The 19,327-nt window shown below is 42.0% G+C and overlaps 1 protein-coding gene across 1 annotated transcript in view; it reads left to right on the top strand.

The window, feature by feature from the left end:
• The first annotated feature begins 530 nt into the window (after positions 1-530).
• Positions 531-19,327, top strand: part of LOC124794947 (troponin C, isoallergen Bla g 6.0301) — a 152,678-nt gene continuing 133,881 nt past the window's right edge. The window contains exon 1 of the mRNA XM_047258665.1: positions 531-675. Coding sequence (XP_047114621.1) covers positions 673-675 — 3 coding nt within the window. The 5' untranslated portion in view covers positions 531-672. The remainder of the gene's footprint in view (positions 676-19,327) is intronic.

Here is a 19,327-nt window from a genome sequence, read left to right as displayed (position 1 = left end):
ATAGCTTCACACTTTTATTTATTCAGGGTCAATAGCGACTTTTACGAGATGAAATATAATTTAGTGTATAACGAGTGCCCGGAGACATCGTGTCTCTTAACCGAAATACTCAGAGAATATCGCTGAACAACTTCCAAAATTTTGTTGGTAGAGATCGAGTTCACCTTGTACATTCTAGAGGCAGGATAAAAGGGGGTCACTGCAACATCAGAAGGATTTTCCTACAAAACTGCTTTAACAGCCAACCAAAGCACTCAGATGATTACAGGAAACGAGATGTAAAGTTGTGGAATAACACGCCGTTAAATTCAGGAAACTTGCTACAGCTTTACAGCCCGAAAACGTCCGAAAAGCACAGGCGCTGCCAACCCAGTTGCGGACGGCAGCGGTCGTAGACCTTCGGATGCGGGGGGCCCGCTTTGATGGCTCTAGAATTGGAGAAACTGTGGGGAGCAGCGAGTGTAAGGGAAGGTCTCCGAGGAGCTGTCGGTGGCGTGACGGCGGCTAAAGTTAGTCCGCGGGCGCAAGCGGCTGCACGCGCCGGCCGCGTATACCGGGGGCGGCGGGGGCGGCGGCGGCAGTGCGTCTCCAGACAGCGCCTCAGCTCCCACCGCCGCCACAGGGCCCCACTCGCCAGCGCCGCCGCCACACTCAACCCTCACCGCGGACGCCATGGTGAGTCTCAGCGCGGAGCGCTGTCCAAATCCACTTGCTGTTGTATTCGGTCCGTTACGCTGGACCTTTCATGATTAATACAGCGACTACAAACGGCTGTAACTATTTAATCCGTAGAGGTACATTGATACGGTTCACAGAGAATACACACTTTCAGACCATCAGATTGGTAGTATCACGACGTTGCGTTCTCCTCTTGGCCGCCTTGATCTGCGGATTTGAGATCTTAAACTTTCCCGACGATTTAACTGTTCGTATTGCTCTCTGGGTGTCCAGCGGGGTGGAGTCGTCTACGAAACACGATACTTCGACAGCGTAATTTGTCATTATCTTCAGGTGATAACTTTAAAATGAGCATCTTTTATACATCGTCCGATGAAGCAACGACAGCCACTCTACAGGTATCACCTGAAGAAGACAGCAAGGTACGCTGCCGAAATATCGCATTTCGTAAATGAGTGCACCCGACTGAACGCCTGAGAGTTTTACAAACCCATGGATTTCTCTTAAAGAGACTATAGCAAAGAACTTGTAAACGTGCTTCCTCTACCGAAACAGTTCTAAGACGGAGAATACACATGTCGCGTTTCTAATGCGTTCGTCTAGGTAACTGTACATATGCTTCAAATGTACGGCATGAGATAATATATAGCTTAGATGTTCGTGTGACCAAGAATAGTGACATAGAAAAAGTACAAATTACGTAAAAAAATTGCAATTTCTTTTGCATTCTCTGTAACTGCTACCGATGTACTGCTATTCGTTTAATAGTTATAGCCGTCTGTAACCGATAGAGAATTTCACCGACAAACTTTTGAGTGGTTTGAGGATACCGTCTGGGTATACTAGAATAAAGGACTCACAGTCTCCAGCTGCCCTGTCGATGACCACTTGCTGTTGTATTCAATCCGTTATACAGCGCCGTCAAAAATGAATAAAGCGATTACAAACGGCTATAACTTTTCAATGCGTTGCGATACATCGATATGATTTACAGAGTGTGTTTACTCCTTAACCGTGGGGTCAGGCGTATCACTATGCTGTGTTCTGCTCTTGGCAGCACCGGATTTGTGATCTTAAGCTTTAGCGACAAATCAATTGTTTCTGTCGTCCTTGCCCTCGCGTGACCAACAGTACGCAGTCGTTTACAATACGTCGTCATCTTCAGGTAACAGCTGTAAAATGAGCTTCTTTGGCACATCGCCCAATGTAGCAAAGACAATCATTGTACAGGTACCACCTGAAGATGATGGCAAGGTGCGCTGTCAAAATATCGTGCTTCGTAAACGATTTCACCCGGTCGGACACCCGAGAGCATTAAAAAACCGATGGATTTCTTTTAGTGGGACTATAGCAAATCTCTTGTGAATCTGCTTCCTTTTCTGAAAACAATTCAAGGATTAAGATCGCTCATTTCTAACTCGCTCGCGTCGATGAATCCACGCATACTTCGGAATGTATGTTGGAAGTGAATTATCGCTTAGGTGTTGTCCATGCGCCCAAGAGAGGTGATATCTAAAACTTACAATTATCTAAAATAACTTTTGAACTCTCTTTTACATGCTCTGTAATTCTTACCGACGTATTGCTATTCATTAAACAGCTACAGCCGTTTGTAGTCGAGACAGAGACTCTGACGGAACTCCACCTGCAGAGATTGTTTAGGGACGCCTTCTGGATATTTTGGTACCTCCAGTGGCTCATTACAGATTTAGTGCATTTCGTTTGGTTTCTTATCCTAGTTAGCTTCGTATCTCTATTGCACTGAAAATGGTGAACAACAGTGCACTTGTTGACCATATGCGCTGCGTGTCCTGTTTCCATTCGCTCAAGGTGTTAGTCCTCACCTGCATGTGACTATGCTTCGGTCGACGTATCCTGAGTTTCCATCGTGATTTTGACGAGGAAGTGCTGAACCACAGCACAACAAGTGCGAAACTCTCATGAAAGTATTCACATTGCGATGAGTTTTCCGTAGACACCACTGTACTTGTTTACAATAACATCCCCGCGTGTTTCCGGTAGCAGCCAGGGGAGGCAAAGTGCGGTAATATCTTGGTCGGGTAGTACCGGCTGTTGACAACAGTAGTGTCCTCCTTATCCCTATGACCTCAATATTTCATTCAGCACTACTCAATGGTGACGACGGTTTTGTTTACCGGCAGTATTATTTGTGCGTTAACAGTGATACATAGCATTCCTGTCGATAGATTTACTGATGAAGAGGTGGTTAATATGCACCTCGTGTACAGGTTCACTGAATGCAATGGAAAAGCGACACGAAGGCGCTATGCTGAGCTGTTTCCGCAACGACGGCAACCACATTGCAGCAGTTTTGCGTCTGTACGTAGGCGCCAACGGGAAACTAGATGCTTCAGGTTAGAATGGAAGATCCTGGCTGTGTGAAGTATGCCAATAACAAACCGAATAAATCATAATTACATTACTACTCTGTAACGTGCTTCCAGAGACCGTGAGTGCCTTGTATCAAAATATACAGAGAGTATACCTGAAAAACTCTTGAAAGGATTGTCGGTGAAGTTCTGGTCGATGCGGAATTCAATTTCAATTGCTCCATGCAGTCGTGAGCCAATGGAGAATGTGTGGTCTGTGCATATATTATTTCTCAGTCGCCTTGAAACAAATCTCCAGAAATTGGAAGATTTCGAGAGATATAGTGTGTCCTCCCCGTTGTTCATTCAATCAGTACTACTGTACAGCTGCACCAGAATCACCGTTGTCTGGATGGTCTTATGTTGTGCTAGGGCTTCGTCGTCGTTAGAGCAGTGGACTATATGGATTGTGGTCTTGTTTCATTTACGATCCGGATATTAATCTCAAGCGATTGGGATAAATAACATTGATCCTAAATCAGGACGACTGTGCTGGTATTTGAACATAACTTATAATGAATACGATGGTGGTGGTTGTTAGTGTTTAACGTCCCGTCGACAACGAGGTCATTAGAGACGGAGCGCAAGCTCGGGTTAGGGAAGGATTGGGAAGGAAATCGGCCGTGCCCTTTCAAAGGAACCATCCCGGCATTTGCCTGAAACGATTTAGGGAAATCACGGAAAACCTAAATCAGGATGGCCGGAGACGGGATTGAACCGTCGTCCTCCCGAATGCGAGTCCAGTGTGCTAACCACTGCGCCACCTCGCTCGGTATAATGAATACGAATCCAGTGTTTTAATGAGTTTGCCACTTCATTTGTTTCAATTTGTACAATATTTTGTGCGAAAACGAGTTCTGACTACACAAAATGCTAAATCATTTTTTTACCTCTGCGCTGTACACGAGTAAAATTTGGAGAGTAGGAATTTTGGAGTCGAAGAAATTGTAAGCACTTCAAGTGAAGGTGAACAAAAGGGTGTCTAACGTTATATAGACAAATGAAGAACGATGACAGTGTTACAAATAATAAGCTAGGAAGGAAGTCTACGAAAAAATTTTACCAGAAGAGAAACAGGTCTGTCGGGCGTTTGTTAAACACTAAGTTAATCTGGCACTGAACGTAGAGGAGAAAAGAAGTAGGTACAGATAGGGCCTGGAAAATTAGGCACAGACTACCTTAGCTGCTACAGAGATGAAGATATTGATACAAGTGAGAAAGAGATGGAGGGCAGCACCAGATAATATGAAACATTAATGACTACACTACAGTTCGATAAATGAGAGATTAATGTTTTCTCTCTTTGACCATGCTGTCTAGAGGAAGTGGATAATAAGTCTTTTCACAGCCCGCAAGCCTCCTGATTGACGGAGAGCGTAGTTTTTCTGCTCTTCACTCCGTTATTATGTCAGTGACAAAACGTGGACGGACGTATAAGAGTAGTCACGCAATGGGCTAAGTGTCTTTCATTTGCACTGTGTATAATGAAAACTCCTGAAGATGCTGTCTCACTGCTCATCTCTGACCTGTAGACTAAGGAAGGGCGGTTAGGGGTTTTAGTGTCCCGTCGACGACGAGGACATTAGGGTCGTGGCACAAGCTCGGAATGCCGTTCTGGATTCATAGAACCAAGGATAGGCAACACAGAATTCCCACGACGACTTTTGTTACTCCGTTATGTGTTTCTTTTTATTAAACGATATAAACAAACGTCGTGCCGTAACAAGGGAGCATCGACAGTCGCGGCTCGCCTTAGATCGAAACCCTGCCCCTGGCCAGCTCGGCTCCTGCGCAATCGCCCGTCTGCGCGTGCGAAGCCGCTGTTATTTTCGGGGCGAAACTCTACACTGCGCTTAAACTGTTCTCCATTAACTTTTTTCTCTGCTGTGAGATAATCAGTAGTCGGTGAAGTTTACAGCAGTTTATTTTTGAACGGCCGTGCCTCAGAGATAGGACGCGCAGCGCCAATGCGACTTCGCCCTCTTTCACCCGCTAACCAGTTTTATTTCGACTGTAATTGCTTCGTTCTCGTTTCGCGATCACACTTCCCACGCAGAAGAGCGAACTATCGGCCAAAAAATATATGATTTATCACGTGTGAAAGCTTGTCCGGACTGTTTTATACTGCAGAAGGCCGTTGAACTAATATAATACTATCTGATTTACAACAAAACGGCACAGTGTTGCCCGATCATCATATTTCTGGTACGTTTGGAAATGAATACTACGGGTCGCAAGCACTGGTGACAAGTGGTCGACACTGCGTGGAATAATTAAAGGGAGCTGGAAAGGAAATGAGCTAAATTTTCTGCCCAGAGATTCTAATTTAATCTTCCTCAGCTGATTCCATTCCTCGCTATTTCTTATTACAGATAACGTCTGATGCCTTGCCCTGTCTTTATTCTACTGAGTCAGTAATTTGTATGTATTGGTTCATGAGCCCACGCGAATAGTAAACTGTTGTGAAAACACACTTGACCTCTTAGCAATAAATAATCCTCAGCTAATGACGAGCTTCAAAACATATACAGGGACTAGAGAACACAGGAGTGTTGTAGCGATATTGAATATTGTGACCCCTAAATCCTCCAAAAATAAACGAAAAACGTACCTATCCAAAAATGCAGATAAAAATTCACTTTACGCCTTCCTGAGAGACAATCTCCATTCCTTCCAAATTAACAATGTAAGTGTAGACCAGACGTCGCTTGAATTCAAAGAAATAGTATCGGCAGCAGTTGACAGATTTATACCAAATAAATTAACAAACACTGTTGCAGAAACAACGAAAAAAATGCCAAATTCAGACGGACGCAAAATCTCCAAGACTGTAGTTGCAACCCTTGTTCACTCAAGTACAAGCAGCCCTTAGCGGCTCGCCATCTTATTTACAACTATTCAAGATGTCGCCTTTCCGGCTTAGATTTTTTAAGAGATGACTTGTAAGTACTGCAACTCTTCCCAGTCAGTACAAACTTTAATTTAATTAATATATTATATACCTAATATGTTTTAGAACAGTTATTTTAATTATGAAGACGACGCTCATAGTAGCGTCGAAACCTGGTCAATTTTGACTTAATATCTGTGACAGAGGGTTCTAATATAATTCTGACATCGTCACTGAACCTTAGCAGCTATGTTCAAAGTTTTAAAACAGAAGTGATTTCTGGCGTTCACCAAGGTAGTGTTATAGGCCCTCTACTCTTCCTCACTTATATAAAAGATTTAGGAGACAATGTGAGGTTGTCTGCAGATGATGCTGTCGTTTATCGACCAATAAAGTCATCTGAAGATCAAAACAAATTGCAAAACGATTTAGAAAAGATGAGGTCATCCAGATGAGTGCTAAAAGGAATCCTTTAAACTTCGGTTACACGATAAATCAGTCTAACCTAAAGGCCGTGAATTCAACTAAATACCTAGGAATTATAATTACGAGCCACTTAAATTGGAAGGAACACATAGAAAGTGTTTTAGCGAAGGCTAACCAAAGACTGCGTTTTGTTGGCAGGACACTTAGAAAACGTAACAGATCTACTAAAGAGGCTGCCTACACAACGCTTATCCGTCCTTTTTTAGAATACTGCTGTGCGATGTGGGATCCATACCAGATAGGTATTCACATTTAAGTGCTTGGCAGAGGGTTCATCGAACCACAATCATATTATCTCTCTATCATTCCACTCCCGAACAGCGCGCGGGAAAAACGAACACCTAAACCTTTCTGTTCGAGCTCTGATTTCTCTTATTTTATTTTGATGATCATTCCTACCTATGTAGGTTTGGCTCATCAAAATATTTTCGCATTCGGAAGAGAAAGTTGGTAACTGAAATTTCGTAAATAGATCTCGCCGCGTCGAAAAACGTCTTTGCTTTAATGACTTCCATCCCAACTCGCGTATCATATCTGCCACACTCTCTCCCCTATTACGTGACAGTACAAAACGAGCTGCCCTTTTTTGCACCCTTTCGATGTCCTCCGTCAATCCCACCTGGTAAGGATCCCACACCGCGCAGCAATATTCTAACAGAGGACGAACGAGTGTAGTGTAAGCTGTCTCTTTAGTAGACTTGTTGCATCGTCTAAGTGTCTTGCCAATGAAACGCAACCTTTGGCTCGTCTTCCCCACAATATTATCTATGTGGTCTTTCCAATTGAAGTTGTTCGTAATTTTAACATCCAGGTACTTAGTCGAATTGACAGCCTTGAGAATTGTACTGTTTACCGAGTAATTGAATTCCAACGGATTTATTTTGGAACTCATGTGGATCACCTCACACTTTTCGTTATTTAGCGTCAACTGCCACCTGCCACACCATACAGCAATCTTTTCTAAATCGCTTTGCAACTGATACTGGTCTTCGGATGACCTTACTACACGGTAAATTACAGCATCATCTGCTAACAACCTAAGAGAACTGCTCAGATTGTCACCCAGGTCATTTATATAGATAAGGAACAGCAGAGGTCCCAGGAGGCTTCCCTGGGGAACACCTGATATCACTTCAGTTTTACTCGATGATTTTCCGTCTATTACTACGAACTGCGACCTTCCTGACAGGAAATCACGAATCCAGTCGCACAACTGGGACGACACCCTATAGACCCGCAGCTTGATTAGAAGTCGCTTGTGTGGAACAGTGTCAAAAGCTTTCCGGAAATCTAGAAATACGGAATCAACATTAGATCCCCTGTCGATAGCGGCCATTACTTCGTGCGAATAAAGAGCTAGCTGCGTTGCACAAGAACGATGTTTTCTGTAACCATGCTGATTACGTATCAACAGATCGTTCCCTTCGAGGTGATTCATAATGTTTGAATACAGTATATGTTCCAAAACCCTACTGCAAACCGACGTCAATGATATAGGTCTGTAGTTCGATGGATTACTCCTACTACCCTTCTTAAACATTGGTGCGACCTGCGCAATTTTCCAATCTGTAGGTACAGATCTATCGGTGAGCGAGCGGTTGTATATGATTACTAATTAGGGAGCTATTGTATCAGCGTAATCTGAAAGGAACCTAATCGGTATACAATCTGGACCTGAAGACTTGCCCGTATCAATCGATTTGAGTTGCTTCGCAACCCCTAAGGTATCTACTTCTAAGAAACTCATGCTAGCAGCTGTTCGTGTTTCAAATTCTGGAATATTCCATTCGTCTTCCGGACAAGAAGAGAATAGAAGCTTTCGAAATGTGGTGCTACAGAAGAATGCTGAAGATAAGGTGGGTAGATCACGTAACTAATGAGGAGGTTTTGAATAGGGTGGGGGAGAAGAGAAGTTTGTGGCACAACTTGACTAGAAGAAGGGATCGGTTGGTAGGACATGTTTTGAGGCATCGAGGGATCACAAATTTAGCATTGGAGGGCACCGTGGAGGGTAAAAATCGTAGAGGGAGATCAAGAGATGAATACAGTAAGCAGATTCAGAAGGATGTAGGTTGCAGTAGGTACTGGGAGATGAAGAAGCTTGCACAGGATAGAGTAGCATGGAGAGCTGCATCAAACCAGTCTCAGGACTGAAGACCACAACAACAACAACAACAACTTCCCTAGTGAAGGAATTTCGGAAAACTGCGTTCAATAACTCCGCTTTAGCGGCACAGTCGTCGGTAACAATACCATCGGCACTGCGCAGCGAAGGTATTGACTGCGTCTTGCCGCTTGTGTACTTTACATACGACCAGAATTTCTTCGGATTTTCTACCAAATTTCGAGACAATGTTTCGTTGTGGAACCTATTAAAGGCATCTCGCATTGAAGTCCTTGCCAAATTTCGCGCGTTTGTAAATTTTAACCAATCTTCGGAATTTCGCGTTCTTCTAAACTTTGCATGCTTTTTCCGTTGCCTCTACAACAGCGTTCGGACCTGTTTTGTGTACCATGGGGGATCAATTCCATCTCTTACCAATTCATGAGGTATGAATCTCTCAATTGCTGTTGCTACTATATCTTTGAATTTGAGCCACATCTCGTCTACATTTGCATAGTCAGTTCGGAAGGAATGGATATTGTCTCTTAGGAAGGCTTCTAGTGACACTTTATCCGCTTTTTTAAATAAATTATTTTGCGTTTGTTTCTGGTGGATTTGGAAGAAACGGTACTGAGCCTAGCTACAATGACCTTGTGATCACTAATCCCTGTATCAGTCATGATGCTTTCTATTAGCTCTGGATTGTTTGTGGCTAAGAGGTCAAGTGTGTTTTTGCAACCATTTACAATTCGCGTGGGTTCGTGGACTAACTGCTCGAAATAATTTTCGGAGAAAGCATTTAGGACAATCTCGGAAGATGTTTTCTGCGTACCACCGGTTTTGAACAAGTATTTTTGCCAACATATCGAGGGAAGGTTGAAGTCCCCACCAACTATAACCGTATGAGTGGGGTATTTATTTGTTACGAGACTCAAATTTTCTCTGAACTGTTCAGCAACTATATCATCGGAGTCTGGGGGTCGGTAGAAGGAGCCAATTATTAACTTAGTTCGGCTGTTAAGTATAACCTCCACCCATACCAATTCGCACGGAGTATCTACTTCGACTTCACTACAAGATAAACCACTACTGACAGACACAAACACTCCACCACCAATTCTGTCTAAACTATCTTTCCTGAACACCGTCTGAGACTTCGTAAAAATTTCTGCAGAACTTATTTCAGGCTTTAGCCAGCTTTCTGTACCTATAACGATTTCAGCTTCTGTGCTTTCTATTAGCGCTTGAAGCTCAGGGACTTTCCCAACACAACCACAATAATTTACAACTACAATTCCGACTGTTCCTTGACCCAAGCACGTCCTGTATTTGCCATGCACCCTTTGAAATTGCAGCCCACCCCATACTTTCCCGAGGCCTTCTAACCTAAAAAAGCCCCTAGTCCACGCCATACAGCCTCCGCTACCCGTGTAGCCGCCAGCTGAGTGTAGTACATCGGGAAAGTTCAAAGAAGGGCAGCACGTTTTGTATTATCGCAAAATGGGGGAGAGAATTGTCAGCAGGAGGGCGATCTATGACATTTGAAAAATACGCTGTGTTTATTAGAGAAGTTTTATTCGCCCAGACAGCAATAAATGTATCTACAGAAAACTAGTTTCGGCAATTTAAAATGCTATCTTCAGTATCGTGTGTCGTCAGCTGTCAATACAGACACAGCATGCAATATCCTGTGAACCAGCTGTATTTTATCAGAAACTTTTGTAAATGTTTACCTCGGGTACGGTTTTGCTATAAGATGTATGAAGTTACATTGGTGCATCTTCCTGAATGAATTGCTCCCAAATATGTACATGACTAGATGACAGGGCATTACATTGAGCGGCACAGTGGTTTATGTATGTCGATAATCTGAAGATCGCAATTTAAATAGCCGAAACAAGTTGTCTACATGCGTATTTATTCGACCTGGGCAAATAAAACGTCTCTAGTAAGAATATTACATTTTTTAAAACTAAATTATTTCGTGATCATGGGTCGTTATCGATCACTGGCACGCCTTAACTTGCCACAGACTTAATGATATATAACTACAGATGCATGTGCGAATTACACTACCAGCGTGACGTATCAAAAATGATTTTCTGCCAACAGTTTCTGCATTTAAAAAAATCGACAAATTCAGTCCGTATAAGGAAGTTTAAGTTCTGTTTATGTCAGACGAATGCCCTTGAAAAGGACACGTGCATATGCAAAGCTGCGAATCAAATCAGTCGCAATTGTCCCATTGAAATGTTTCCTCTTTTGGCTGGGATCAAATACTTCAGTTGTTGCTGTTGGTGTGGAAAAGGAATAACTTAAAGTCCTGGTATAACAAAGACTGACAGAGTGGGTAATAACGCTCGCATTAATTCGTATCACATGTGGTTTTAAGTTTCAAAGTCGTTTATTTCTGTGCTGAAGTCATTCCAGTAAAAGTCACGTCACTGTACAACTGTACGAAGTTGGCACAGTGTATGCCCTTAAGAATCGATTACTTAATTACAAATCAGGTCGGTACAGAGGCCACATCGAAACTTTGAGCACGAATGTTGTATACCTTTTTTTACACCGATATGATAGTTAAAAATATAAAATTAACGAAATACAATGAATTTTGACAACTATCAGAACAGTGAATGACACTGTATGCATCACAATGAAAATAGGTGCATATGTAAATATAACAATACATATTACATTTTAGTGGATTATTCGTAAAATACCGAATATAATTTCTTCGCAGCATTTTTCCTGTTTTTAATAAAAACGTACATCATCTCAATAATGACAGTCTTTCAAAAATGAGCCTGGCAGACAGGATAATGCTTTGCAATTACATAATAAGACTCATATTTTAATCAGATTTTGTTCTTTACTTTCAGATAACATCAGATTTAAAATATGTATCAGAGGCAATGATCGTAACTGCATTTTAGCGATTTTATGAAAATAATACGGTTTCAAACATTCCTACCGATTACAGTGTCTACTTGAAGCCTAAGGAATACCTTGTACAGGTTTATAGCATCATAATAGCTCCAAAAGTATAGTATTACTTACCTTTCCCACATTTGGCTATGCTCAGGATTGTTGTTGACGTGTTATTAGCTTTACTATTAATTAATGTGTGAGAGAATCTGTTTCTAACAAACTTTAAAGAAGCGGAAAGGTCCTAGCGTTTCACCATTAGCCTCTGAATCACTATAAACGGAACAGAAATGTGACGCGAATAGATTTCTGTTAGTGTTGGACGAGTTAATAGCTTACAAGCAGAGTTTCTTTAATATAAATTGACTTTTTCTTGTGCTATCGATACATACGAACTGATACGAAGCAAAACTGCTCTCCCTCCCGCGCGCTGTGTTAACATTTCAAGGAGGCGATCGCAAAGAGGTTTTACTCTGAGTGAATCAGGTGCTCATGTCTACACAGCTATCCTGGCTATTGCTTCACCGCCTGATCACCGTATGTTGTCCCTTCAATCTCTGCTCCGCCTTTAACACACTTACCTGAACAGCTCAACACATGTAAGCATTATCATCAGAGCATCATGCTTTTCGTTCCGTGCCATCACACACACGCCACCTGTAAATAATTTTCTGTAACAGGAACCTAACTTTAGAATTACCTGCCTCACAATAACAAGGAAATACGTCACATCTATAGTTTCGAAAGAAAACTCATGACGGATCTCTTAAGCCGCCTTTAACCGTAACGAAGACAAGTGAACGCAGAACGAGATTTCTCTCTGATGTCAACGCTAGGCGTGCTTGAGCAAGCGGTATTCCGTTGTGTTCCGTTCGCACTCGCATGTGTTCGTTCGTGTTCCACTTGTTGTAGGTCTTATAGCGAACAATCACAGGAATTTCACATCCTCTCTAGCAGTACATAAATCTTTCGTCTGCTGTCTTGTATACTCTGGTTGGTTGGTTGATTGTTGTCTTACTTATTTGTGGGGAGCGGACCAAACAGCGAAGCTATCGGTCCCATCGAATTAGGAAAGGATGGGGAAGGAAGTCGACCTTGCCCTTTCAAAGGAACCATCCCGGCATTTGCCTGAAGCGATTTAGGGAAATCAGGATGACCGGACGCGGGTTTGAACTGTTGTCCTCCGGAATGCGAGACCAGTGTTCTAACCACTATACCAACTCGCTCGCTGCTTTTGTTGTTGAAATTAGTTGGGTGAGAGTTGAAGCAGTACTAAGAGAATGTAATGTTGCTGATAGAAGAATATATGAGTAGAATTCTCATGTGTTTCTGGGACCCAAGTTTTACAAATGCCGAAGCGAAATAAGTATGATAGGTAGAAAATTGCGAATGGAGCGGTCTACTGCCTGTCAAACCTCTGGAATAGTTCTGAAGCGAATGCCGCGAAGTGGTTCCTTCATCTTCGGAATCAAATCAAAGTCACAAAGACTTAAGTCCAGGTAGTATGGTGGATGGTACAGTACTTCCCAGTCCCATCGACCGAACAGAGCAGCCTCGGCTTGCGCTGCAAAATGATGAGTGGGTTGCGCAGAAAGTGTCGCCGCTTCTTTCGCAAAGCTAGTTGTTTTTGGAGCATCACCTGCGGCCAGCTTTGCGAAAGGAACGGCGACACTTTTTGCGCAACCCACCCATCATTTTGCACGACAATGTGCGGGTGCATGCAGCGCAAGCCGTGGCTGCTCTGTTCGGTCGATGGGACTGGGAAGTACTGTACCATCCACCATACTACCTGGACTTAAGTCCTTGTGACTTGGATTTGATTCCGAAGATGAAGGAACCACTTCGCGGCATTCGCTTCAGAACTGTTCCAGAGACTCGACAGGCAGTAGACCGCCCCATTCGCACCATCAGCAGAACAGGCTCTGTTAACGGTATACTACGCCTTCCACTTCGCTGGCAACGGGTTTTACACAGCGCTGACGACTACTTTGAAGGACAGTAACAGGTGCAAAATTGGAACTCTTTTGTATCGGTTGTGAATAAATAGTTGCCACTATCCAAGTTCCAACCGTCGTATAATGTACTACTATTTTGTACGTCCACTTTGACACTTCGATAGTCTCCGCGGCAACAATAGGCAATCGTAATATTTGTTTACAAAGTATTATTACTTGTATTTGTTTGCATTATTTGGAAAACTTTGTCATATTTTGATCCGTTTTTTAATCATGCCACGACAACAGAAAGTTTAGCAAGATGTGCAATAAGATGTGCGTGCTTTATTTCATTGTAAGCACATTAATAGTTCCGGTAATAGAAATAGAGCTATGTCCGATGATACCACATGTTTTGAAAATGTGAACTCAACGCAGAAGCTCAATATTATTGATAATAGTGATGAATGACAAAATACCAGTGGATACTTGTTGATTGGCGTTGAGTTGTCCAGTGCAGTGAAGTCTGCAAGTGTCTGCAAGAAATGTGGCTCCAACAATCTGCAATTATTCGATGATTGTAACAGAGTAGGCATGGTGTGTAATGTCCTCATGCTAGGACTGTGCTGCCCGAAAACAACATTGGAGTTTATGACGAAGTTATTGTAATTAATGGTGGCAACTCAAAATAAAGATCTTGCGGAGAAGGGTTTTCAAGGCTGAACCATTCACTCCAGACATCTTGGAGAGAATTGACAGATACGTGCAACTGCAGCCGACAAATCCACTGAGGTCTTGCAAAGAATGCAAAATAAAAGAGGAGAAGACAGACGAGAAATCTTGAAGAAAAGGCAGACACTCTGTGCAGTTCTGGACGAGCCTTTTCGTGCAGGGAATGGATCAATAACGAACTTCAATGGGCGTCAGGGGACGTCCGCCACGAACAATTGCAACGAACTATGACGAACAAAATGAGATTTAAAAAAAAAAAAAAAAAAGAAGTTGGTAGAGCACTTGCCCGTGAAAGGCAAAGGTCCCGAGTTCGAGTCTCGGTCCGGCACACAGTTTTAATCTGCCAGAAAGCTTCATATCAGCGCACACTCCGCTGCAGAGTGAAAATCTCATTCTGGAAAGACCCCAGAAAGAAGTTTAGTATGCATAAACAAAAAGTTTTGATCATTTGTCAAATAATATAAAATGTGTCATACCTTTAAGTCTAACATTAAAGTAGTTCGTCGCACAACCCTTCCGCCCCATAGGTGAATTTCTGTTTAAAAACTGGGAGGTTGTGAAAAAGATGACAAAATTTTAAAAGAATCTACGCGTAGTTGCGTAAGCTGTACTGAAATATAAGCAGTTCGTTAATGTTAACAGTGTGCCATTTAGTGACTTGTGAATGGCCAGGGTGTCCACATCCACTGAAACTAATCATGTGTACATATCCTGTAAACTAACTCGTTACACATAATTTCGGCAAAAAAATCGTTAAAATGATCAGTGGCACACATAACTAATTCTCCTGGTGCCGCGTGAGGTATCAGACGCTCGGATCCACGGCATAACGTATAGAATCGCGAAAGAACGGAGAGGGGAAATCATTCTCAACAACGATTATGTCCGTTCTAACGGAGCACCTCGTGTTGGTAAAGACTTTGAGAGAGCGTACAACAGAAAGATTGAAATGTAAAGCTAGACGCACACATCTCAATCCTTTCGTGGACTGTATCCAGGCGGCGCCCCTCTGGCATTGTTCCAACAGCATGAATCACACAATGTTTCGAAACACCGCTCGAACACAATAGACGCAGATACCAGATGGGCTGTTTAACGTCCTCATTAACACAGTCCAATGTCGTTGTGATGTTTGTGATGGACTACTATCGCATTTTCAGTTAAGGAACAATCCTTTCTGTAAGTCACATACTTTTTTTTCTAAAATATGCTATTTAAAGACATTGATCAGAATATATTTTAACTTGAGTCCTCATTTTTATTTAAGTAAACTACATTTATGGGAATTTACTATAGTTTTTATATTTTCATATTTCCTATGGATTTTTACTTGTACATGCTATTATGTATAAGCAGTTGGGAGGATATGAGTTTTACAAAAATAGTGTAAGACAAGAAAGAAGAACTTCTAGTTTAATTTAATGCCGTCAGGAACAGTGTAGAGAAGGAAAGAAAAAAAGTCGGCTCTAATTCTCGAGTAGCAACCAACCTGACATTCGCCTTACACACGTATATGAGAGCGTACTGAAAAGTAAATCTTCCGAATTTCTTATGTAAAGACCCTTAAAGCTTTTTAAATGAATCAAACGGTATTAAGATTCTACGTCTTTATTCTTCATTTCTGCATATTTACAGCTTTCTGGCGCTAAAGGGCTCCGAACTATAGCGAGTAATACGCCAGTGTTGTAGCGTAACTAAGTCGTTGCGAGAGAAACATCTTGCTGTAGTTGAGTTTCGAATTCGTCCACACATGGAGCATCCTTTCCTTCATCATAACAGAGCCTGACCACACACGGGCGCTGCGATGTACGCAACTATCAGACGCCTTCAGTTCTCTGTCATCGATCGTCGTCCATACAGACTCAACTTGGACCCACCCGACTTTCATCTGCTCCCAAAAATGACTTTGAAATAGAGGTGACGTTAACGACAAACTGGCCTCTCGTTGGGTGAAACGCGTTCGTCGCCAGTGTGAGCATTTTGAGAAATAAATATGTAGACATGAAGAACAAAGACGTAGAATCTTAATAAGGTTTGTTTTATTAAAAAAGCATTTAAGTTTTTTCACAAAAAAGTTCACACCTTCGTAGACAAAAACGGAAATCAGAACGACTGAATGGGCGTAGTGGCGTAGTGGTTAGCGTACCCGCCTACTGAGCAAGAGACCCAGGTTCGAATCCAGACATGTTACAAATATTTTGTTCGTCATTTCAATCTGCATATGTACATCATAAACTGAATAGCGAAGTGAACTCCGTTTCACTCGACCGCTCGACAAAAATAGTAGTGGCGTGAAGTTAATTACGACCACTGTCGGAAAACCATGTCTTTCTCGACTCATACGTGCAAAAAATTGATTGTAAACTGTTGTTCATAAGAACATTGTAAATCCACGAAAAAAATATGAGATACAGAGATAATCTGTGCACCTCATGCCAAACCAACACTCCACATAATGGGATTAGATTCGTCGGTATAGCTTTACCGTTACCATTGCGAGATTTTATCTACACACATTGCAGCCACTTTATTTATATTTCAACCTTAAATTATTGTTGTTTTGGAAAGTATCATTCTTTGTAAATGTTGTAGATAAAACGAAAGAAAAGAAAACTGTAAAAAGATAAAAAACGAAAATTGTAAGATGTACGACCTGTTTTAAACATCAGGTAAAAGGTCTATAATTGGACAATACATAAATAAAATAAATTGCAGCCATCGGTAATGGAATCTGTCCCATAAACTCACCAAATGAACAGAGACACTCTTTGCGATTCGTGCGTGGACAAGACACCAACCTGCTGGCCAACCAAAGTGGAAAAAACTGAAGTCTCCATTATGCTCCATTAGAAGGAGCACAGCGGACCGGAAGTGAACAAAACAAAGTATATGATGATAGGGGAGCCTGGCAGGGATAGCGAAAAGGCTTCAATGAACTTAAATGGGAAAGAGTCGAAGCGCTTAAATAGCTAGATTCTATTATAACAGATGACAATAGGACATGAGTAGAAATTCAAGGAACGATAGCAACGATAGCAACGAAAGCGATGTTATTATCCCTTGCAGAATATATTGAAATCCAGAAATGTTAGCGGGAATACAAAATTCAAAATACATCTGATTATATTAAGATCGATAGTAATGCATTGATCATAAGACTAGGTGATGACTGCAAAGGAAGAAAGCTGGTTATTGAGATGGTAAAGGAAGATTTTGAGAAAGATATTTTGGGCAGTCACAGAGGACGGAAGCTCGAGAATAAGGACAAGCGCAGGACTACAGACACTTTTTGGGCAGATGAATATTGTAATGAAAATCAAGCAAAGGGGAATGAGATGGGCCGGTCAATCCACAGTATGCCAAGAACTCGGAATGTTAAGGTAGTGTTTATAGGATATCCCGAAGGGAGAAGGAGAAGAGGAAGACGTAAGAAATGGTAGATATTGAAGAGGACCTCAAAGCAGTGCAATAAAGAACTGTAAAAGGAAAGCAATGAAAAGAGAAGAATGGAGATAGGTGACAGAAGATGCCAAGGTTCCATAAGGTCTGTAGCGCCGAGCAGTAAGTATGCAGCGTGTTCAAAAAACCATTTCAGACTATTCTTCGACATTTCCACTCTCGAAAAATAAACACCTAGCTCTTCCGTGCGGTTTTGATTTCTCTTCTTTTATGACTGTCGTCAATTGTTCCTATGTAGGTGGAAGTCAACAAAACGCATGGTGTTTCAAAATGAATACACAGTTTTGAAGGCTTTGTAGCAGTTATTACATTCAACTTACAATACACCAAAAGAAAGGGCACGTCAAACATTTTTTCCTATAAGTGTTCAATGTGAGCGCCATTCGTCTCATATCGAGTCGATAGGTGAGTTCTTTCCAAACCTTGATCAGTGTCTCTGGAGTAATTGTTCAAAAATACTGTTTCCAAAGTCGGGTAAACAAACTGGTAGCGGAGGTAAACACACATGATCCCCTATGAACCGCCAAGCGTGAAAGTCGCATGGCATGTGTGAACGTGAAGGTTATGCATATCAACCAGTCGGTTACTGAGTTACGCCAGTGAGGTGGAGCATCGTCTTGCTGAGAAATAAAATTCAGTGGTTCAGCTTTTTTCATTTGAGGAAGGAGCCATAGTTCTAGCGCATCAAGATAAGAAACACTGGTCACAGTTGCTTCACCGAAAAAGAAAGCTCCGTAAACTCTCCACCGGGATATGGCACAAAAAACTTTCAATTTAGGTAAGCCTTCTTGCAGCTGTACTATCATGTGGGGATTTGCTGACCCCCAGATGCGTACATTTCCACTTTGGTGAAGTGACGGTTCATCGCGGAAGATGACACGATCCAAAACAATCTTCATCGTCATGTAGCTACATTTGGTTTGCAAAGTTGGTACGTAAGATGCAGTCAATAAGCTTTAGAGACTGTAACAACTGCAAACGGTAAGGACGTACTTGTAAGCGTCTGCTTAAAACCCTCCACACAGAGGTTATTGGAACTGCTAATTCACGACTACCATTCCGAACTGATTTCTTTGAGCTTTTCGGGAAAGACCCCAAATCGCTCAACACGTTCTTCAGTCACTCTTGATCGTTCTATACTCTTCCCTTTGCGCAAAGTAGTTGCTCTTTCGCTCGATGTATTATTTATAATAGTAGGTTGAATGTAATAAATGCCACAAAGCCTTAAACCCTTATATTCATTTTGAAACACCCTGTATGTTCACATTCTAAGGAGAATGTTGGTGGTTGAAATTTAACTCAAAGATCACGTCGCAACGAAAACCAAGTGTTTTTAAAGACTGCGTACCCCTCTACCCAAACGCTTCCCTCGCCTTGCTTACCGTAACTATGAGACCCTCCCCTGTATTTCACGATACCACAAAATGAGCTTCTTTGAAATTTTTCGATGCTCTTCGTCAATCCTATCGGGTAGAAATCCCATGGTATGCAGCAGTATTCCACAAGAGGACGGACAAGCGTGGTATAAGCAGTCAGTTTATTAGATTTGTTGCATTTTCTTAGTGTTTTGCCAATAAAACACGGTATCTGGTTCGCCTTCATCACAACATTTTCTACGTGACAGTTTATATTTAAGCTGTTCGCAGTTGTACTCTCTAGCTATTTATTTAAATCAGTAAATCTGTGTAATTTACAGCAAGGAGCGCATAACTTATGGGTATGAGTG

The sequence above is a fragment of the Schistocerca piceifrons genome, chromosome 1 (assembly GCF_021461385.2).
Source record: "Schistocerca piceifrons isolate TAMUIC-IGC-003096 chromosome 1, iqSchPice1.1, whole genome shotgun sequence".
Classification (NCBI taxonomy): Eukaryota; Metazoa; Arthropoda; class Insecta; order Orthoptera; family Acrididae; genus Schistocerca; species Schistocerca piceifrons.
This window is presented reverse-complemented; position numbering and strand designations above follow the sequence as displayed.